Below are 22,686 nucleotides of genomic sequence, written 5' to 3'. Positions count from 1 at the left end.
GCTGCTGTGGGGATGCTGGGTGGTAGGAGAGGAAGCCACCCAAAGCGCTGTTTTCTGGGTCTCATGTGTATAATCACAGTGCCAGGAGTTCCCAGCCAGGGCTTTGTAACTATGTGGCCACAGCTCCACAAAACATACAGCGTGAAGTCCAGCACCACATCGGTCTTGCCACTAAATGTTTGTGTTGTGTTTGCTGTATCACCATCAGCATGTGCTTGCAGGAAGCAAGGGAGGCCAAACAGTAAGCAGTATTTGTTTATAAAGTATGTGCTGGCAGGCAAACTTGGGTTCCTTCTGATAGATTTACAGCCTGGGAGCTTGAAGGGGAAATGACAGGTAGATATATTTGGAACTAAAGTGTTTGATTTGGTGACTCATGAAATCTAATGCTCCGAATGTAATACGAATCAGATTGGCCGTGGCACTGTGCACAGGCTGAGAGCAATTGCTAGGTTGCGTGTGGAGACGTGTCTGGTGTGGGCTCTGTCCCAGTGGCAGAGGGAGAGATGGGCCCTTGGCATGGACCAGAATGGGGCGTGTGGGTGGCATCCTGCAAATGGAGACTTGTAATGTGTCAGGAGGCCAACTGCAGATTGCAACGACATCAGGAAGCAAATGGGATGAAGCTGGAGGCTTCTCATGAGCAGTCCAGAAGTGCCTGGTGCTCTGTCTGCATTGGTTGGTTCCTTGTTAGATGAGGACAACTGTGCTGAGAACACTCAGGGCACAACCCAAAGGGATGTGAAAACTCTGGTGGGAGGGCAGTGAGATATGGTGTGGGAGCAAAACACAGAGGCTAAGAGAACATCTTGAAAGGACCAGAGTTGTGAGATGGATGGGTTCCTTGAACTTCATGGAAGTTGTACTCAGAGTCGTGGGTGAGAAAATAGCCTGCAGGAAAGAAGAGGAGTTATGCAGCCTCCTAGTCAAGGGAGGGCTGTCCAGGTGAGGTTGTGGAAAGAGGGTAGTTTGATTGAAGATAACTCTAATGCTGATGGCCTAGCCTACTGAATGTTTTTTTTTTTTTATATACAAAGGAGCAGCGCAGTATTGGGCCCCAGGAAAGAAGTAGGAACCTCTAAAACATCTGTGTCCCTTCAGGATCACCCTCTTGCTGGTGCAGGAAGCTGCAGGGTCTCAGCCTCTAGGAGAACATTAGGCTTAGATTTCTCATGGATACAAAGCCTTCCTGCTGCCACAGTCTCTGTCCATCCCTGCCTAGCACCCTCCCAGTACAGTGAGCCACTGGTGTGACCAGCAACGCTTACAACTGTTCTGGCTGCAGGACCAGGGCTTGCTGAGCAGCGGGATGTACACCACTGACGGCATGCAGGCAGCTGCAGAGCAGCATGGAGCCAGGAGCTGGTCATGACTGTGACCTACTAGTTGGTGGTTGGTGCTGATACACAGAAGAAAGATATGATGCCCTTTGCTAGTAGATATTTGAGGCCTGATGCAGAGCCAGCTGGAAGAACTTTGTACCCAGGGCTTTTGCATTGACCTGGATTTTCCTTTGAAGAAGCGGAGCCTGCCAGATGAAAGCTTTGGAGGCCCGGCAGCTGATGGGAGGCTGCTTGGCCAGCTTACACGGAAGGTGAAGCGTGCAGAGAGTTGTGTGTTGGCTGAGGAGGCAGAGCACTTCCCTGCAGCCAAAAGCTATATGCCCTTTCTCTCTGCTGCTCTGCCTTCCCTGCCCTTGTGAGGCCACTTGGTGTGTCCACCGGAAGCTGAACAGAAGGTCTCTGCCCTCATCTCTGTATATCTGAATCTGCAGTGCCCTGCCCTTGGAGCTGCAGGTGCCCAGCTGCCTATCTCCATGCCCCAGCCTATTAGGAGGTTGTCTTGTCACCATAAACAGGTACAGCTCTGCCAGAACAGTCTCGCTCCTCTAATTACCAACAGGGTTATTAAAATTTACCGGTGAGGGAACAAACAGATGTCACTGGCGCTTACGTCTTTCTGGCTGCATGCGCGGGCATACGCTGTATTGATTTATATTTCCTTGCAAGTGTTTCTCAGGCCACCTCCTTGCGTCTGGCTGACATCAGTGGCGCGGTTGGTAGAGCTCGCCCACATCCATGCCTCTGCCCTGCAGCTCTGCTCTTTTCTGTGGGGCAGCAGGTCCCCAGTGAGTGTCCTGCCTGGCTGCAGGAGGCTGCTCAGTGTACTGACAAGTCCTCTCCTGCAGCTCTGCATGTAGCAGGGGATGAGGGAGGCAGGGGGACCTCTGTTCCTCCCCCTCTTTCCTGCTGCATGGAGGAAAGAGAATGGGTGTGCATATTGCTGAACACGAGGCAAAAATGCCTTTGGCAAGGCTTTCTATGCTAGCCTTGCAGATCTGGGGAAGTCAGCATTAAACATATCGGGCAGAAGGGGAAGGCTATAGGGTTGAATGGGGCCTCATCTGATGTCCTGCTGACTGTGCTGCAGTGGGCAGTGCTGCTTGTGCACAGGAGAAGGTCAGGCTCTGCAGCTGGCCTTCAGCACCCCAGCCCTCACAGTACTTCCCTGCCTGAAGGTTGGGATGGAGCATTAAGGATGGGCACAAAGGGATGACCTCCGGAGAGGTCAGCATTGTCAGGACCGTGCCAAGGTGGGCTTCAACTGACCTTTGCCTCTTTCAAGATTCAGCCAACTCATTTAACCATTAACGTCCTCTGCATCTAAGGTAGCATCCTCTGAAGAAGGGGAGACTAAGAAGCATTTATGATGGGGTGCTGTGATGTCACCCCAAAATGGCAGCAAAAAAGGTGCCAGTGGAAAGAGATGTTCCAGGCATCCCTTTAAGCTTAAAAGCAGTGTAAGTCTTGGGTGTATGCTTCAGCTTTTCTACCACAGGATGTTCTGGCCAAGGTAGTGGACCAGTTTAGATTAGGAGGGTTCATTTCTGGTCTCTTCCAGTCCATTCTCTAGGACCCGGGGGGGAAAAAAAAAGTGCATCTTTGCTACCTGTTTCTCTGAAATGTGGCTTACATTACCCACAGGATTAAGTTTGTCTTGAATGTGTAATGTCTTATATAAATAATGTTCGAGTTACGGACAGTGGGAGCAAATGAGCCTCATTTCTTTCAGAAGGGAGGAAATGAGGCTGTAAAATATTCAGGAATTAGGTGAATGGTTTGGTCTCTGCAGAAAATCATACTTTCCTAATCTGTTGTGAGTCTTTCAGTATTTCACTGCAATAATAGTTGATAGGTAATTCTCAGCCAGGTTCTGTAATTTGCTTGGATGCTTAAAAAAACCTCCGAAATTACCCATGAAAGGCAGCAAACAGAGCCCTCCGTTGGAGGAGGTGTAACATTCTGAATCAAAAACTGGCCAAGGGTCCAGAAACCTAGGACAGAAGCAGATGTGCAGTTTGCAATGTGACAAAGCAGGAAGATGAGGTTAGTGTTGTTAGTGACCCCCAAAAAAATGTGTAAACGGGGTATATGAAATCTGCAGGTATCCCACAGATGTTCAGCTTTATCAAGATGAAACAACTCCTGAGTGACAAGATGCAGAGTGGTGTGAAGGGAAGAGAAAACCACTACTGAGAAATGTGAAGCCCAGTGTATTGTAAGAAATTATTTGTCCTGGGACATCCAGAGACTGGTCTCTGAACTATTGCAGCTACTCAGGGCTGTGGTGTGTGCCGACCATTTATAGAGATGCTTTTCCTCAAGGTTTATGGATGCAGTTAGAGAAATAAATCACAGTTGGATGCATGAGGAATTTTGTAAGAGATGCTGAGAGCATCGGAATGCTGCTCTGGAAGTCAAGGTCGTCTCCCACATCCAGGGTGTTTTATGAACTTTTATGAACTTAGGTTTCCTTAGGGTGAGAAGAGAGTGGGCAGTGTTTAGGGGTGTATGGTGAGTGGGACTGGGGCTGGAGGAACGTTGAGCCATGGGAAGTGGGAAGGGAGGAGCTTTGTTGTGGGTATCATAGGAGGAGACCTAGAGACAGCAATGGCTTTTGTTCTGTGCCTTTGCGCTAACACGAGGAGGGGACTTGCAGTGGGATAGTATGGTCTTTCACTCAACACTGCTAATATCTGGAACTTGTTGCTGCACCCTTTAAGACCTAAAAGCTTTCAAGATTCTCCAAAAGAGGAATTAGCGGCATTTCTTTTTGCAGTGACCCTCTAGACTGGTACTTCAGAGGGGCACAGCCTTTTCTGCTCACAAGCACACGATTTCCCTGTGACAAGTCCTGGCCTGGTGATGATGCTGTCAAGAAGGCAGCTTGGTGGAGTTATTGGTGGCAGCCCCCTGTGTCCCTTGCTGTCCCTTTTCTTCCTGCCAGCTGCTGTCGCATGTTCCCCGCTCCCAAGTCCCTTCTGGTTCAGCTGGGGTGAATCCTGCTGGCCAGACCCCAGCTAGTTGCCAGCTGCGACCTCATGGCTTGGCTTCCTGCTGTTTTTCCGTTCTCTTTTGCAGTTCCTGGCAGCCTCACTCCAGCTCTTTGCCTGTGAATCTCTTAAAGGACTGCTCAGTGGCTTTTCCCGTGGGGTCGATGTCCTTCAGTGCCTATATGCAGGGGGGTTTTGCTTGTTGTGATATGTCCACCCAGCTGAGCTGATCTGGGCTCTCTGAGCACTGCAGTGAGCTGTGTGGCGGTCATTAACCAGCCAGTGCCGTGTTGTGACACTGATAAATCACTGCAGCGAGGCAGGAGATTGCCAGGATGCACCTTGTGGCCTCTCTCTGCAAATGTCACCATCTCCTGTGGCATTAGGAGGGCAGGGCAGATGATGTCGACCATGCTGCAACAGCAGGCTAGCGTAAGACAGCAGGATGGCTTGTTGGTGCTTGGGGCAAATAGCCCTCTGGAATAGGTACAGTCCTTCCACAGCTGATGGGGTTTCGTGGGGTTTCATCCCCACTGATCCATAGAGTGATCATGTTTCTGCTGATCTCTCCCTTCCAGAGCATCCCAGTTGTGCTCGATTCACTCTTGGTCATTGTAATGTGGTCCACTTTGCATTGCCCATTGAACTGCTCTGTGCAGGAGAAGAAAAATCTGTCCATCTCCAGTGATAGCACTGTGCTGGCTCTTGTACAATTCCAGCATTTTGGGGAGGGCACTGGGGGGGAGGGAGGGGGAAAATGTGGTCAGCTAAACAGTGGATCCCGAGTTTCCTCTCTGCCCTCTGCATAATACTTCCGAGTCGGAGGAAAGAAAACAGGCAGGGGTGGGAGCATTTTTTGGTGGGGCCCTGGGAGCTGAGGCATGCAGTGAGCTGTGAGCGATGATTCAGCCTAATACAGCTAATGGCATGCAGCCAGACAGAGGAAATTGTGGATCGTGATGCAGCAACTGTCCCGTAGCAGTTTGTTTCCATCATCCAGACGTGACTTAATGCCACCTCACACGTTCGCTCTTTCCTGTAGCTAAATGCCTTCCCTGCCAAGGGGAAGGTGCTGAGACACTGCTCCTTTGGGAAGAGGAGGGTAGTCTGTGAGTCCTAAATGATGTGATAGTTGGGAGCAGGTGGGAACACTCTGAGGTTGTGCCTGGTGGGAGCAGCTCGCCAAAGACCCCATGAGCTCTTCTAGCATCCCTGAAAGCTCTCCAGGTTTCTTTTCTTGACCCTGTTCTTGGGCACTGGTTCTCAGAGAGCACCTATGGCAACGGGAGAACCCAAGATAGTGGCTGAGAGTGGTCCCAACTCTAATGGGACGACACTGTTAACCAGCTGGTGTGTGCTAACCAGGCCTTTCTCTCTATTCCCCAGGGAAGACGATGAAGCTGTAGAGATGCTTCCCTACGTGATCGCCACGCTGGGCTCAGCAGGGGCCACCTGCAAAACCTCCACATGCAGCAACAGCACCAAGGACTACTGCTACAGTGCCCGCATCCGCAGCACAGTGCTGCAGGGGCTGCCTTTCGGCGGGGTGCCCACTGTCCTAGCCCTTGATTTCATGTGCTTTCTTGTAAGTTTGCCTATGGCTGCTTTGGCACCTTCCTCGGTAATTAGTCGTGAAGGGATAACTATGATCTGGTCAGAACTGAGAATCCCAAATTCCATTCCTGACTTTATTGCTAGCAGATTTTGTGGCCTCAGTTGTGTCCCTTAACCACTCTAGGCCTTAATTCTAGCACCACTGCATTGAGCCTGTGGAATGGTGTTGTCAATTTTCTGTAAGGACACAGGTCACGTTAGGTTAGTCCCATGTCCCAGAATTCCTCCTTGTGATGCTGAGTCCCCACAGACTTACCTACCCAAAGGTTTTGCTTGGTCCTTGGCAACTGTGGGACCATGGACATTGTAGTCATAACCTTATCTCCTTAGGTCACGAGGACTTTTTGATCCTATGACTAACTTGGCTGTTGTGTGTTGCATCCTGGACCTCAGTCTGCCTCTAACCACCTAGACAGACTGATTTTTCAGCTCTGAGGACTTTTGCTGTCCTGTGGCCTCAGTGTGCTGATAGCTGAGCAGTCCTCTCCCCTCCTGCCCCCAGTTCCTGTGGTTCTGCAAGCAGACAACTGTTTCTCTGCTCTCTTTCAGGCATTGTTGTTTGTCTTCTCAATTTTGCGTAAAGTTGCTTGGGACTATGGACGCCTGGCCCTGGTGACTGATGCTGACAGGTAAGCGTGGCAGACAGGAAAAAAAAAAAAAGCACAAGCAATGTCTTTCCTTGCAGAAGGGATGAATCCCCTTGTGTGTGCCAGAGGTAGATGGAGAAGAGGGGAAGGCATGCCAGTTGTATCCCCCGAGCTCCACAAACAGGGGAAGTCTGTGCTTACCAGCTTTTTTTGTTACAGCATCCTCCTACCAGTGCAGGGAGCAGTCTCTGCTGGCTCCAGGAAGTAAAGCTACAATGTCACCTTTGGTCCCTGTGCTGACAGAGCTGCACAGGGGCTGAAATGACCTGAGGAACAGCAGGCAGAGGTGAGGGAGGAGGGGGAAAAAAGGTCACAGAAGGGGCAGGGGCTGCCATGCTGAAGTCTTTTAAACCTCTGAAGGTAGCTTTGCAGGATGTAGTTCTTGTGAAGGGCACTTAGAAATGCAGCCTGCTGCTTCTAGGTGCCAGACTTGCTCATAAAGCTGAAGCAGGATAGGCAGTAACAGGGATGGCTGGCATGCCTGGCTGGCAAGGTGAGCATATGACATGAGGCTGGAGCAGGGATCTGCCCAGGCAGTAGTAGAGCTTGAATAGTGAGTGCAAATGCTGAGTTCATCCCATGCAGCTCATTTTCTCTCGGCTGATGAAAGTGTTGGGTCACCAGCTGTTCTTTGCAGAAGGAAGAGTGACAGAACTACCACTCACTGCTCCCCTGCTCTGCTTTACAGGACCTGTGATGAGCCTGAGAGCAGAGTGCAATAGGAGAAGGCTGCACAAACTGCTCTGGAGGGACAGAGCAAGGGTGTCCGAGGAGATATGCATCCAGTCATGTCTTCTAGCAAAAGTCAGGGCCCTTTGGTAATGGGGATCCTACGTTGAAGGCAGATGTCTGAGATTCCTTCCAGAAGCATGCCTTGTTGCTCCTGTTTTTGCTGTAAGCAGTGGGAAGGACAATTGGTTTCTTCCAGTGCTGAGCGAGTAACTCCCCTTGGTGGAGCTGGGGGGGTTGTGTAGAGAGTCTTGCTCTGTGCTATGCAGTATCCAGAGGTGGTTTATTGTGTGTGTGTTGTACTTTGTCACATGCCGGAGGCAGTGTGGCTTAAAGCTGTTGGTGGTCGGTGCTGCTTCTGCTTGGTAAGTTCCAATAGCTCATGTCACCAAAAGGTTAGAATAGAGCTGAGCTCCAGCCTGTTTGGTCCCCTTGGTAATATCAGTTCAGATAAGTTTGGTACAAGTAATGCCAGCTAGTTTGGAATCTGCAGGAGGAGCTCCTGCTGCTGCAGCTGTCTGTCCTTGTGTGCTCCTGCTGCTTGGCCCATCCATGGGGCCGGTTGAGCATTTTATGGGGCTGGAATTTTTGGCCTGGGACAGATGCACGTTGGCTGCCTGGGATGGGGAGGAGAGGGACAGAAGCTGGGTAAAGGAAGCAGAGAGCAGGTGGGTGGCTCATGCAGTCTGCAGGTTGCAGTGGCTCAGGGCAGCACTGAGCTCTGTAGGGAAGGTCTCCTTCTCCAGCCTTACCACCAGCAGATTTCTCTTCCTCAGGACCACGTGGAGCCCTGTGATGGAGGGGACCTGGCGCCTGCTCCCCTGGTTGTAACCTCTCCCTTTCTGTTTCTGTGCCCCCAGGCGCCGACGATGGCAGACGGAGCGAGAGGAGCGGGAATAGTATGTTGTTTTTTCAGGGTCTTTTTTATTCTCTCTGTCTCTCTCTGTTTCTTTTTGCAGTTTTCTCTCTTGCTTGTGAACTAATCTAAGTGGCCGGGAGTTCAGGGCTTGGATTTGTGTCTCTAGATGGATTTGTGCTCTTTTCTCCCCTTCCCCCCCACCCCTTTGTGTCAGCCACCTACCACACCTGGGTGCACTGTAGTTTTCCACTCAGCCCTTAAATGCTCTCTGTGTGCAGCAGTGCCTAGGAGCTGCTAGTTGAGACAGATAGTGACATATCATGCACCCTGCTGTACCTGCCTCCCACTGTGAGTACTGGGGAAGAAACATGAGCCTGCGGCATACTTGAGTCAGCCAAGAGGAGGGCAGCTGCCTTTTCCTTGTTCATCCCTCATGCTGGTGAGCCCCAAGGGCTGTTCTCGTGGCAGGTGCACAGAGGTCATTACTAGGCTTTTCTTTTGCCTTGAGCCTCATGAGGCTTCCAGAACAAGAGCAAGTATTGGCCCTTCTCCCTTACCATCTACCCCAGGCTGGTACTGTGTTTAGCAAGGCAGCGTCTTTGTCCCTTTTCTCTTCCCCATGTGGGAAGAGACTTTCCTGTCTCAGCATGGCTGAGAGCATCTTCTAACACCTTGACCTGGCTTTATCTGCAGGGTACTCATAGTGAGGACAGCTGAGCACTGTCACAGATCCTTCCTCTGTGTTCTTCTCTCTTTCTTGCTGCTTTTATACCCAAGTAAAAACCATTCCATTGCCTTGCCAATATGCTGAGTGACATGCTGCATAGTCAGCCAGGAGTGCCAGCAGAGCCTGCACTGAGCATTCCATCACTTGCAAAGCAGTGGCCTGCTACTGTCTCAAGAGGGCAGAGAAGTCCTCCTGTTTTCCTATTCTGCTCCTTAGCTTCAAAGGGCAGAGCAGTCTTGGCTGTGAAAGCAAAACTGGTGGTAGCTGTGGTACATGGCACAGAGGGAATGCCTTGCTCACACTTAGCGCTCCACGTGGATGGCCCTGCTTTGTATGTGTCTGGCTGCTTTTGGATGCTAACGCACTGTAGCAGAGCTGTCATGCTCTGGGGCTCAGAAGCAGCTTTTTAGTGGAGGCCATCTGTTATCCTCATGAGTGTTTCTCTCTTTCCAGGGGTCTGCTTCTTCTTCTTCCTCTTCCCATTACTCATCTGGGCTTGCTGAATCTCTCTGCTGCCCTCCAAGTGCAGTGCTTGAGCTGTGTTGGTTTTGGTAGACAGAAGTTTCTAAAAGCCTGTGGATCTCAGTGAGGAAAACCTCATCCTGGTCAGTGTTTTTCTAAATCTGGTAGCACGTTGCCATTGAGCTATCCTCCATGCAGAGTTGCAGTGGCGTGTAGTGGGTTAGGGACTCATATGCAGACTGGCACTGCCAGTCACTGAACGTGCAAGAGCACAACCTCTTTAATGTGTCCCTTTGTCTGGAAGCCAGCAAGTACCCTTGTCCTGACATTTGCCAGAGCAAGCAGGTGTAGCCATTAGCTCTCTTAGTGACTCAGTCTGTGCCAAGAGGAGGTGGCAGCCCATTCCCACCTCCGTGTGTAAGGGTAGTGATGGAAAGTCCTGCAGGGCTTGCTATCCACACAGCGAGCTCATGCATCACACCACAGCAAGCTGTCTGCACAGCTGCCTGGCAGCCTTCCCCTCCTTGAGCCTGGGGTTGGCAGTGCCTCAAACCTAGTCTCTTTTCTTCTCTAGCAGCAGGCATGGAGAAGGCTTCTTGGGTCCCACATTAATCTCCTCTCAGGAAAGAGGGCAGCATCACCTCTTTCCACTTGCTTTGTTAGTGCTTGGCTTTAGAGAGCCTCCAGCTAGATGCAGTGTACTCCTCTGCAGCTCCCTCTCCATCCTCCCAGCCTTGGAAGGGCATGGCACCCTCTGTCTTCTCAGCACTGCTGATCATGTACATTCTCGGGTATGGTCCATCCTGCATGGAGCTGTTAGTCTGTTCTAACAAATGGTACCCTTTGCAGTTATTCCCTCTAGTGCTTCCCCACTGTCTACTTTCCCAGTACTGAGGAGCCAGAAGCACACAGTGTCATCATGCTGGGGTCTCCTCAGGGCTGCAGGCAGCGGAAATACACCCTCTCCCTTCATCCAGTTGCAAAGCCTCTGGGATTTCAGAGAGCTGAGGGTCCAGGGTGTAGGTGTGGGGCTGTGCATTTGCAGGCCCTTGTTCCACTGTCTAATCTTCTGTCCTGTAGTTCTATGACCTTCACTAATCTCCGTTCTCCTCTGGGTGTTGTTTCCAGCTAGAAAGTCAGCAGATGCTGCCCTGCTCTGAGGGAAGCCATGTGTACCATCCTTTTCCCTTCAACAGGGTCACAAAGGTCTTAGCTTGTTTGCCATTCTGGGGTGTCATCACTTGTCTCTAGTCTGTTTCTCATCTGTTTCTTCTGTTGGTTCTTGTTCATCTGATCCTTCTTTCATCTGTGGTGGTTACAGAGAGACTGTTTTTAGTGTTTGCTTTACTTCTAGCCAGATCTCGTACTTCCAAGGTCCCAGCCTAATGTCATCTTACAAGTGCTATTTAATTTAGGTATCTGGACCATTCATTTTATCTTCTTTGCCAGCCTACTCATCACCTCCATTCATTTTGGGGACTATTATCTGCCTTGGATGCTAGCGCTGCCAGTTCTTCATTGACGTCCCTGCCTGTGTCTGGAGCGCAGCAGTTGGGGATATTTGCTTCTCACCTTCCAGCCTACAACCATTTGTTCCCATTTGCTTCCCTGCCCCTTTTCTAGGGATTCCCAGGCAGACAGGAGACCCAGCCATGAGCGAGCAGCTGGGCTCAGCCTGGCTTCAATCAGCACACAGTGTGACCATGCCAGTAGTGTCTTTCTTTCCCTGGGTCTCCTCTCACTGAGGCACTGGTACAATGGTGATATGGGTCCACCAGGCTCCTATCCTTCCTCTTCCCTGAGACAGCTAAAGTCTGCAGAATTGGGTAGGTGAGGTGCCCCAGGGACAAGAAGATGCTGCCAGGGCCTCTCCAGAGCTCTCTCCCCAGTAGCCTGGGAGCTGCTTTATGCCTCTTGGTACCTTTAATGCTCACCTCTGCACTCATCTCTGTAGATGTGGTGCAAAAGGGAAAACAGGAGCCCTCAGGTGAGCACCCCACTTGTAGCACTGTTTCCTTCACACATTCCTCTTTCTTCTTTAAGCTCTGCACTAAAGAGACTCGATCACTCCTCTGTGGCAGCTGCTGCCAGCTCTTCCTTGAAGGGCTTATGCGCCCTTCAGAGAAGGGGCACAGAGGGTGCAGCATCCATAAGCCCCTGGAGGCTGCCAGAGCCCAGCCCCATGCTTGGGAGCAGGCTCTGGGTGCTGTCTGTGCAGCGTTGCCCAAGGAGGGGTCTCTGCTTACTGCTGCCTTCTGCTCTTTGAGGCTGTCTTGTCTCCGTCTCACCTGGGGCAAACTGATCTGAATTAACTGCTGGCCTGGGTGCTCTTGGTTCCTGGCTGAGCTGCCTCCTCTCACCTTTTAACTTTCTCCCTCAACATTTGTCATTTTAGCGTAGCCTCCGCTCTGCACTCTGACAACCATGACCGCTACGAGCGCCTCACCTCCGTCTCCAGCTCTGTGGACTTTGACCAGAGGGACAATGTAAGTAGCTGCAAGAGGCAAACTGCTTGTCTGTGGGCAGCTGGGAGGCCACAGCTTGTGAGAACCAAGTGCTCTTCAGAAGTAGCTCTGCCTGCCCATTCTAGAGCCTTAAGTCCCACACTTTATAGTCTGACTGTATGGTACAGAGCCCAAGGCAACATAGTACTGCTTGGCTTCTGATCATGCTTTTAAACCGGTAGCTGTACATCTACTTGGTTTGATGAGCGTCCGTTCTGTGAGCAGTCTACTCCTGCAGTCCTCTCTAAAGAGTAAGTGCAGCTGAGTAGTGCGTGAAGTTTCCCAGGAGATATGCCTCCACTGGATGTGCTTTGAGAAGCACTGGCCTGGCATGCTCTGTTCTTCAAGTCTCTACAGAGCTATTGTCCAGGATGGCAGTTGCAGTACCACTGTGTGATTAATTTTCTGGACGTCCCTTAGCTGTTGAGAGCTCTTAGGCTAACCAGGAGCCCAGTGCTTCTTGGAAAGGCCAAGCTACCTGCTGCTGGGGGACAGCCATGTGGCAGAGTTGTGCCCTATGTAGTAGCATTGTCACCTCCTCCACCTAGGCCTTTCTGCAGCTTTGCACATTTTGGTAGCTGCTTGTGATCTGGGCTCCTTGCCCTCAGTCATATCTGTGTGGGTTCAGGGATGCCAGCCGGGTCTCCCAAGCCTTTGGAGGATGGAGCAGGAATAGGGGAGCATACGGTGACGTGAGACCTTTCTGTCTTCTTTTTCCACACAGGGTTTCTGCTCCTGGTTAACAGCCATCTTCAGAATAAAGTAAGTGCCCCAGGATCTGCAGAGGGGGACTGTGTGAGGAAGAAGGGCAGTGTGGGGTACTGGGACAACAACCCAGTATAGCAGTGTGAAGTCAGTGTCCTTTTTTGCACTTCAGAGAAGGGGCTGCAGAAGGCTGTATGGAGGGGACAAGCAAAGGCAAGGATGATACAAATTGTGCCAGGGCCAAAACTAAGGTCACACAGCCAGTTTGCGACAGAGATGGCTCAACCCACATCTACCCTATTCCCAGTCCAATTTTAGAAACGCTGCAGAAGTGCTCCCTTCCCTATGGTTCCTGCTAGGGGCACTGTTGTGTAAAGAAGGTTTCTGGCGTGAAGGATGGACTGCAGGAGGCAGGGAGATGCTGCCAGCTGGATGGCACTCGGGAGCAGTTTCTTAAGCATTTCTGGAATCAGGCCATGCAGGGATGATTGTTAGGTGTGGGCGTGTGTGGGCCCAGCTGCCCATTCCTGGTGGCAGAAGGCAGCGTGTGGGGAGCAGAGCTGCAGCAAATTTTGCATAGATAGGCTTTTGCCTGAGCTGGTTCATGGCCAGATGCTGGAGTCAATGTCCAGGACATGGCTGCAGTTCTGCAGGGTGTGTTCCAGGGGTGCTGTGTACATTCAAACCAACTGCATGGGCAGCCATTACCCTGTGCTTTTCTGTATTCCCTCCGGTGCAGGAAAAGATTGCCTGATTGCCTTTCTTTCCCTGGCAGGGATGATGAGATCCGGGACAAATGCGGAGGTGACGCAGTACACTACCTGTCCTTCCAGAGGCACATCATCGGGCTGCTGGTGGCTGTGGGTGTGCTCTCCGTGGGCATCGTGTTGCCTGTCAACTTCTCAGGGGATCTGCTAGGTGAGGGCAGGGAGCCAAGTGGAGAAGCTGCTTTCAGTGCCAGGGCCTCAGTCCTCTAGGGAGTAACACAGATAAACCTGACTCCTGTCCCACTTTGGGCATGGAGTATCCAGAAGATTGTCCTGGGGAGGTTAGGTTTTTGGGGTGTTTTGCAGGTGAGGTTCCTGCTATACCATGCCACGCTGGAGCTCTGCCACAGCCCATCAGTATAACTGAATGTATCTGTGTCTGCTTCTTTCTCCCCAGAAAACAATGCATACAGCTTTGGGAGGACAACGATCGCTAACCTGAATTCTGGGTAGGTGTGGATGGGAATGGGATGGATAACTGTGGCACTCAAGGTGTATCTTCTAGATGCTTACCTGTTGCAGAGCCTTTCCTCCTTGAAGGTTGTGTTTCTGCCCTCCGCAAAAAGGCTGCTAGCCCTGCTCCTATTGCCATGTTGAAGTCCTGGAGGTTGTTGGCAGGGCATGTGTATGCTGTGCCAATTACACCGCTCAAGGCCCCAGAGCCTTTGGAGAAGGGGTCCCTGAGAGATCTCTTTGAGTTGTAGTGGCAACCTCGTGCTGGCTTTAAGCGCTCCTCTCTTGTGTCAGGAATAACCTGCTGTGGCTGCACACATCTTTTGCCTTCCTGTACCTGCTGCTGACAGTGTACAGCATGCGCCGGCACACCTCCAAGATGCGCTACAAAGAGGACGACTTGGTGAGTGGGGTCTGAGCACTGCCCCAGGCACATCTTTTCATGGCTTCCTGTCAAGTTGGGTGGCTTGGGAGAGGGTGCCAAGCACTTCCCTTTCCATAGCAGTCTGGGGCTGTTGTGATTTGTCTCCTTTGTTCTGCCTGGCCAAAGGTAGATCTCCTCTGGAGCAGCCAATCTTGATGCCACCTGGTGAAGTGAGAGAGGTCTGAGCTGGGTGAACGTGTGTGGGGGGACCCATGTTTAAAGAGTTGCTCCAGCTGCTCTATGGATTTGGGGCTGTACCTTAGCTGCCTTTGCTTTGCCTACTTCTGAACACCATTGTTTCTGTTCAGGCAGTTGCAGTGTGAGCCCCTATCCTGTCAATCTGCAGCACATCACATGTGGAGTGCTAACAGCTAGTAGAAGCGTAGGAGATAGGGAGCAAACCTCCCCAGAGTGTCTGGGATGCCCTCCTATTGCTAACTCAGGCCTTGAGTCTTATTGTTTTTTCAACTTTTTTTTTTTTTTTTTTTTTTTTTTTTTTTTTACTTCAGTCTGATCTTTTACACCATCCACACCTATCTTCACTTTCTTCCTTTCAGGTGAAGCGAACTCTCTTCATCAATGGGATTTCAAAATATGCTGAGCCTGAAAAGATCAAGAAGCATTTTGAGTGAGTCTCACTATTTTCCTAATTAAAGGCTGCTCTGTAACAGGAATGTTTTTAGTGGGGTGGTGCTGATGTTGCTTGGAACAGCAATAATACGTTGAAAATCCTGGGGCAGAAGCTGGTTAAAATTGGTGAACGCTCTTTTTTTTGGGCACTTGGCTGCTATTTTCCTGTGTGAATTTTTATCTCAATGTGCAGTGTGTTGGGACACGCTGAGCTGTCTTTTGCAGAGCCATAGGGGGTCAGCATGGTACATGGTGGGATAGGGCACATCATGAGAAAGCTGTCAAGCTCATAGAAGTGAGATGCAGGCAGGAAGCACTCCAGCAGTGACAGTGGGATACTGTGCTGTTGCTTCTCTGTCGGTCATGCTCTTTGTAGAAGAGTATATTTGTCTTTTTAACCAATATCAAAACAAGAAGTCGTCATCTTCCATTGGAACCTGAGTAAAAACTGTAGTAGTTTAGAAGCACTCTAGAGAAGGGAGTTGATGCCATGTATGACAAGCAGCTATTTTCCATCCACAGGGAGGCCTATGCCAACTGCACTGTGCTGGAAGCACGTCCCTGTTATGATGTGGCTCGGCTGATGTTTCTCGATGCTGAGAGGTAACCAGCCCATAGCTGGGGGTAGAAGGCTGGGGTGGGGAGTCACAGAAGTTGGAGGTGTAAGTTCTTCTCATCCGCTTCTTCAAGTCTGGTGCCATGGAGGTTTTCTGAGACAACTTTATTTCTCTTCCCTTCTCCTGCTTCAGGAAGAAAGCTGAGCGCGGACGAATCTACTTCACCAACCTGCAGAGCAAGGAGAACACCCCATCCATGATCAACCCCAAGCCCTGCGGTCACCTGTGCTGCTGTGTCATCAGGGGCTGTGAGGAGGTGTGAGGAGAGCTGGAGGCACTGGGCAGAGGGGTACTGTGGGCACTGGGTCCTTGTGCTGCCCACGCTGACTTGCAGCATGCTTAGGTCCTGCTGGCCACCCAGTCTGGGACCAGGAGCGTATCATAGCTCTCCTGGCACTCAGCCACGGAGCTGCTGCCCCACAGCTTAGCCTAGGTTGTCTTGACTGCCTGCTGTCTCCCTGCTGTGATGCTGTGACAGCTCTAAGGGGTGAGGTCCCCTGGTCTCTGCTCTGATGCCTGTCCCTCTGCTCAGGTGGAAGCCATTGAGTACTACACTAAACTGGAGGAGAAACTCAAAGATGACTACAAGCGGGAGAAGGAGAAGGTGAATGAGAAGCCTCTGGGGATGGCCTTTGTCACGTTTCATAATGAGACTATCACAGCCATGTGAGTACTGCAAGAGATCCTGTCCTTCCCAGGACGCTGGCATCTCACAACTCTTTTAAATCAGAAATCCCAGCCCCAAGACATCCACATCAGCTTGTTCCTGCCCTGGCCCTCTGTGGCAGCATCTCCCTTGTTCTCTTCTTTTCCAGAATCCTCAAAGACTTCAATGCTTGTAAGTGCCAGGGCTGCGCATGTCGTGGGGAGCCCAGGGCCTCCTCCTGCAGTGAATCTCTGCACGTTTCCAACTGGACTGTCAGTTATGCCCCTGACCCACAAAACATTTACTGGTGAGCAGAAGTGGGGCTCAGCAAGGTCTGTAGAGATAAAAAGAGAGAATGCACCCTCACAATCTGATAACGGAGGGTAGTGGTCTTGCTGATGGCTAACTTGGCTGAGCTAGAGATTTGATCCAACTTTGGAGGGGGAAGGCCTTAACTTCATTTCCAAAGCTCTGTTCACACAGGCTTGGCTGTATTGTGAATATGATCTTTAGTGTGGTTGATTTTGATGCCCTTTTTCTTTCCTCATCCCAGGGAACATCTCTCCATCCGGGGCTTCATTTGGTGGATCCGCTGCCTGGTGATCAATGTGGTCCTCTTTATTCTCCTCTTTTTCCTCACCACCCCTGCGATCATCATCACCACTATGGACAAGTTCAATGTCACCAAGCCTGTGGAGTACCTCAATGTAAGGCCTTTGGGGAGGGTTGCACAATGGGTAGCACTGAAGCCACCCCAAGGCACAAAAGCCCCTGAAAGGGAGTGAGTAGCAAGAGAAACTGGCAGCATAACCCAGGTCCTGTCAGCCAGAGAGCAGAGGAGAGGTGGTTCAGGAGAGGGTTGAGTGTCATGTGCCCCCCAAGCCCTCCAGTATGGGGGTACTGAGAGTGGCTGGGCTGGGCTGCATTGTCATAGCAGCTGGCACTGGGAACTCTGCATCAATAAACGCAGCACCTGTGATGAGAGCTGCTGCACTGTGTGTAACACACAGTCTCTTCTGTCTTGTCGCAGAACCCCATCATCACTCAGTTCTTTCCAACTCTGCTGCTGTGGTGCTTCTCAGCTCTGCTGCCCACCATTGTGTATTACTCTGCCTTTTTTGAAGCGCACTGGACCAGGTAGGGACAGCCAGTGCCTGTTCTTGGCTTGTTGCCTGGCATCTTGATACTTCTCACTAATGCAAAGCTGTGACCAGCTCATCTTGCTTAGATTGCTGTCTTCACTCCAAGCGTGGTGTCATGTGGCACCTTTTGGTCACCTTGGGGCCTGCTGTGGACAGCTCTGCCAGCCATTAGCTGGGTGGTGGGGTTCAGCATGGGCTTATACTGAGCAGAGAGTGATATACTTCTGCAGGAAAAGTGGGAGGAGCTGGGGCCAATGCCTTTGAGAAATGCTAGTAGCAAGGGAAGCCTTGGCTAAGGTGAGTGTGCAGGTGTGGTGTGCCTGTACTCATGTGGAAGTCATCACTTTCCCAAGGAAAAATTGTGTTGGCTGCCATGGCTTCTGGCAGTAGTGAATGGATTTGACTTGCAGAGCACTGGCAAATGTGCATATACCTCACAAATAGCACAAGACCACTCACCACTTGTGTGGTGGGATGCAGGGCTGCTAGGCAGCATTACCCTTCTCTGAGCTTCCAGGCCCCACCATGTGTTAAAACATGAACTCTTTCAGCTGGCATTTCTGGCAGCTGCAGATTACTGAAGGTAGCTTATTCTCTCTACTCCCCCTTCCCTCCCCCCCCCCCCCCCCCAAAAAAAAAAAATTCTCCTGCCTTTTCACCTGCCTTCTGCTTTCTCTCGCTGTTGCCTCTGTCAGCCCCCTGTTATAGCCTCCTCCCTGTGGCCAGGCAAGGCACACACATGGAGCTCCCAGTCTCTGCTATGTGGGGGCACCCTGTGCTGGTGAGGTGACAATGTTAACAGCTTTCTCTCTGCCCACAGATCTGGAGAGAACAGGACCACCATGCACAAGTGTTACACGTTCCTCATCTTCATGGTCTTGCTGCTGCCCTCACTGGGCCTGAGCAGGTAAGTGTGGATGGGAGGGCAAGAAAGTGCAGAGACCTGGAGTGTGGAGGTGGTTGAGTTGCACCTCCAGTGATTCTCCTGCAGTACTTCCTTGCTCTCCTTATTTCTATATAAAGCTAGCAAATTCCCCCACTTCAGCCAGAAGCGAGTGGGCTGTACTGCTTGGCTGGGTGGTCTTCCTATTTGTAGGCTGCAGGAATGCTAATCCTGCTGGATGTGAGCCCCAAATCTTCCTGTAGAGGCTATTGAAATGCCCTGTGGGACATCAGCTGCCAGACATCAGCATAGCCTCAGCACTGAACAAGGACAAAACAGAGAGAGAGAAAGAGAGAGAGGGAGAGAAAATCTGGGAGGTAGAAGCAGGGGTGATGGGAGGGTTTACTCTGATAGGAGCTTCTTTATGTATTGTAGGATGGGAAATCTACAGCCCATAAATTCAGGATACAACTCCTCAGTGGCTAAATCGACCAGTTCCGATAGGGGATAGGCAGGTCTTTTAACAGAGGCAGAATAATGACCCTCCATCTTAAGGGTGACTACAGTAAGGTTTCCCAGACAGATTTAAAATGTCTTGTTGCTTATAACTTTGTGACTTAAGCAGGTGAATGCTCTCAGAAGGCTGCATTTCAGCTGTACACCAACAAGCATGTTACACTTCTCTCTGAGGACAGAATCCATCCCACTGCTGTGTGTGGAGCTCTATAGTCCACCAGAATCATGATGCTGGAGATGCCAGAAGATTGCATAATTTTATGTCGAAATAGTGTAGAACTGGAGAGAAATGAGATTTTTTTTTTTCTCTTATCTCTCTTCTTGAGGTTATGATGTACCTGAGTAGTTTCTCCTGTAGTCAGTCACCAGTTTCTTGCAGGGTTGTTTCACCCAAGCAAAGGAAAGGAAAATAGTTATAGGATCAGGGCAAAAGGAGAAGAACGTGCATGAGAATGGAAAGCGTTAGATCCCTTTAAGGGTGTTGTACTGTTTTTCCCAGTGTCTGATTTACATAATTGCCAATGACATATCCCAAGAAGGAACAATAAGGTCTATGATCAGAGCTTGGGGTCTTTTTAGAGCAGTTTCCATATATTTGCATGTCTATGTCTGTGTAAGCTGCTTCTGACTGTTCTTTTCTTCTCACCCCCCTTCCCTGCAGCTTGGATGTGTTTTTCCGCTGGCTATTTGACAAAAAATTCCTTGCTGAAGCTGCAGTGCGATTTGAGTAAGTGGAGCAGGGAAGAAAGCCCTTGTTAATGGTGGGGGAGCATCCAAAGGTGGTACCTAGGTCTCGGTCCCTTCCGTGCTGCGGGAGCATCTCCTGCAATCTGCTCTCATTGCCACTTCCCAGGTGCGTGTTCCTGCCAGACAACGGGGCCTTCTTTGTCAACTACGTCATCGCCTCTGCTTTCATTGGGAATGCCATGGACCTGCTGCGCATCCCTGGCTTGCTCATGTACATGATTCGCCTTTGCCTGGCCCGCTCAGCCGCTGAACGGAGAAACGTCAAGCGAGTAAGTGGTGGTGCTGGGGAGGGTAATGGCCTGCAGCCAGGGCTGAGGGTGCTGCGGTGGGGGCTGTGCATTCTGGGGCTTGCCAAGTGCTGGGTATCTTATACCCTGCTCAGGGTAAAAACGTGCAGGACTCTGCTCTTTCCTGCAGCACCAGGCCTACGAGTTCCAGTTTGGGGCCGCTTACGCGTGGATGATGTGTGTATTCACTGTGGTCATGACCTACAGCATCACCTGCCCCATCATTGTCCCCTTTGGTGAGTGACAGCCCTTTGCCTCTGCACGGGAAGTATTTCCTCTTGTCTGGAGGCACTGGGAAAAAGGTCAATGCCCTTTTCTGACACCTCTCCCTCAGGGCTCATGTATATGCTGCTCAAGCACCTGGTGGACCGCTACAATCTGTACTACGCCTACCTGCCTGCCAAACTGGACAAGAAGATCCATTCTGGTGCTGTGAACCAAGTAGTGGCAGCCCCCATCTTATGCCTCTTCTGGCTTCTCTTCTTCTCCACTATGCGTACAGGTAAGTGCTAGGCTGGGAAGTGTCTAGCTGAGCATTTCCCCTGGCTGCTGCCTCTTAGCAGCACCACACCATCTCTCAGGCTTTGGCACCCTAACACTGATTTCTCTTCATCTCAGGGTTCTTGGCCCCAACTTCTATGTTCACTTTTGTGGTTCTTGTGATCACCATTGTGATCTGCCTATGTCACGTCTGCTTTGGGCACTTCAAATACCTCAGTGCTCACAACTACAAGGTGAGGTGGGATGGTGGGCAGGGGCTCAAGGGTATGGGAGCACAGCTAATCAGTGACATAGGGGGATTTAGGGCAGTGGGGGGAGATGTCTCTGGCTGTTCCTTGGCAGAGTGTTAGCTCCATGGGGAAAGTTCCCAAAGTAGTCTGGAGCTGTATGCCATCATTGCCATGTGTATGCTGCTCCCATACCCACTGAGAATTTGGGGACAGTCTCACTGGAATGCAGCTCCTGCAGCTGTGTCATCCTGGCATTCTCTGCATTTCTGCTTTCTTCTCCAGATTGAGCACACAGAGGTGGATGCCACAGAAAGCAGGCAGAATGGGAGACCTGCCACCAACCTACCAGCTCCCAAATCCGCTGTGAGTCCCCATCTCCATGTCCATGCCCTGGTATGCTCCTTACCTGGGTTTAAGAAAGAGGAGATAATACCTGCAAGTCTTTCCTTCTTGCTCAAATACCTTGCTCCTTACCTTTTTGAGGCAGTACCTAAAGTCTCTCAAAGAGGGTAGGAAGCAAGTGTTGGGCTCTGTGTTCCTCACCTACATTGGGTGATGAATTGCATTATATATGAATTGTAACTCCCCCACATGCACTCATTTCCTTCTCCTTGAATGCTGTACATGTACTTTCTGCCTCTCTCTTGGCTAGGGCAACGAATCCATCTGGGCCCTTCTTACTCATTCTTCTTCTCATCCTCTCCCTTCTTACTCAGAATCTTTAGGTTTTGTGATGCTGTTCTCCTTCTCCCCATGTAATCTGGGGTGAAACCCATCCATACCCTCCCAACATGTCCGACACCTGACCTTTTCCCCAAACAGTGCTTCATTCCTTGAGCTCTGCTTAATCCCCTGGGCTGCAGGAAGCACTGCAGACTTATGAGTGTTTCTTCTTTCCCCTCCTCACCCCTGCTCTTTCAGAAGTATATCGCCCAAGTGCTGCAGGACTCCTCCCCAGAGGGCGAAGCAACTGAGTCGGAGGAGCAGGGATCACAGGATGAGGAGCTCATCACTACTGATGGCATGAATGACACGGATTTCCAGTCGTGTGAGGACAGCCTGATAGAGAATGAGATCCGCCAGTAGGGACTGCAGAGGGAGGGCAGGAGGGAGGGAAGGGATGGAGTCCCAGGAGCAGGGCAGGCTGCGCCCACTGCAACCGGGAGAGAGAAAGCGAAGGGAGCGCAGAGCTGAGGGGGCCAGCCGCTACTCTCGCCCACCCCCAGGGCCACTACCTTCAGTGAGGGCAGGGGCCCTGCTGCCAGCTTTCCACTTCCCTGCCCCTACTGCTGTGCTGCCTGGCCCCTCTGCGGGCTTGCTCCTCACTCGCTACCTTCATTAATGTGTACCCAGACTGTAAACCCCTAGAGGCTGAGGAGAAGGGAGACCGTGACCCTGCCAGCACCTCAGGAGCGGAGGGAGGCTGGGTGCTTTATGAAGGGGTCTCAGATCAAGGGGCTCTTCTAGTGTTTCCTCAACTGCTCCCTCTGTCCCCTGTCCTCCTGGCAAGGAATGCAAACACTAATTTATTAGATTTACAGGAAGATGATGAACAAAAAGCTTTAATCAGTGTATTGGAAGATGGGGTGGCTTTGTGCCACGTGCCCAAGTAGTGCTGCCTTCCCTTCTCCCGTGTTCCTCACTCAGCCTCTTGTGGCATCCCCTGGGTGTGATGTCCTGGGCACTAGGGGGTGAGGATGGTGTCCCTCTTCTTCCCCCTTGTGTGCTGGGCTGTGGAGACTGGTTGAACCCAGGAGAGAGCACAAAGCAGCCCCTCACTGGGTGGGGGGTGCTGAAGGTGCTCTCACAGGCAGGAGGCGCAGGCAGCCTCTCCCCTATAAGTGCATCCCCCTCCTTCCCCACATGCACAGGTGGGGGATTGCAGCATCATTTTAAGTGGCATTTTTTGCACATTTTCCTTCTCTTTCAAACACAAATCAACCTGACCTCTGTGTGGTACTGCAGTCCTCTCTGCTGCCCCGTGTCTACGGAGCAAGGCTAGGCACGGGGGCACTGTACTGGGGAGCTGCTGGGTGCTATGGAGAGGGGAGAAAGGGGTCTGGACCATAGCGTCCTCAGCAACATGCAGCGTTGGGCTGCTTCACCTGCCCAGGGCTCTTACTTCCTTGCCTCTGACTTTGTCCCCTCTCTAGTGATAGCTGTGTCCTGGGCAGGGAGGGGTCAGGAAGGACTGGGAGAGGGGCCTGGACTGTCTGAAGTTGAGTGCAGGCAGGAGAGGCAGATGAGCCCCTGGCACTCCTGC

General features: G+C 51.3%; 1 protein-coding gene across 1 annotated transcript; it reads left to right on the top strand.

The window, feature by feature from the left end:
- Positions 1-5,741: 5,741 nt before the first annotated feature.
- Positions 5,742-21,509, top strand: TMEM63B (transmembrane protein 63B; the record flags this gene model as incomplete). The annotated part of the gene is made up of 23 exons (XM_079532694.1): positions 5,742-5,918; positions 6,497-6,576; positions 8,184-8,222; positions 11,767-11,857; positions 12,600-12,637; positions 13,356-13,498; positions 13,745-13,796; positions 14,095-14,203; positions 14,782-14,852; positions 15,377-15,457; positions 15,604-15,727; positions 16,004-16,137; positions 16,287-16,424; positions 16,671-16,824; positions 17,148-17,254; positions 18,080-18,166; positions 19,320-19,385; positions 19,512-19,674; positions 19,823-19,928; positions 20,027-20,194; positions 20,311-20,426; positions 20,706-20,786; positions 21,345-21,509. 23 exons carry the CDS (start codon positions 5,742-5,744, stop codon positions 21,507-21,509), a joined length of 2,490 nt encoding a protein of 829 aa, XP_079388820.1.
- Positions 21,510-22,686: the final 1,177 nt, after the last annotated feature.

This window comes from Tetrao urogallus (assembly GCF_951394365.1).
Source record: "Tetrao urogallus genome assembly, chromosome: 2".
NCBI lineage: Eukaryota > Metazoa > Chordata > Aves > Galliformes > Phasianidae > Tetrao > Tetrao urogallus.
The sequence above is the reverse complement of the archived record's forward strand: the minus strand, read 5'-3'. Positions and strand labels throughout refer to the sequence as shown.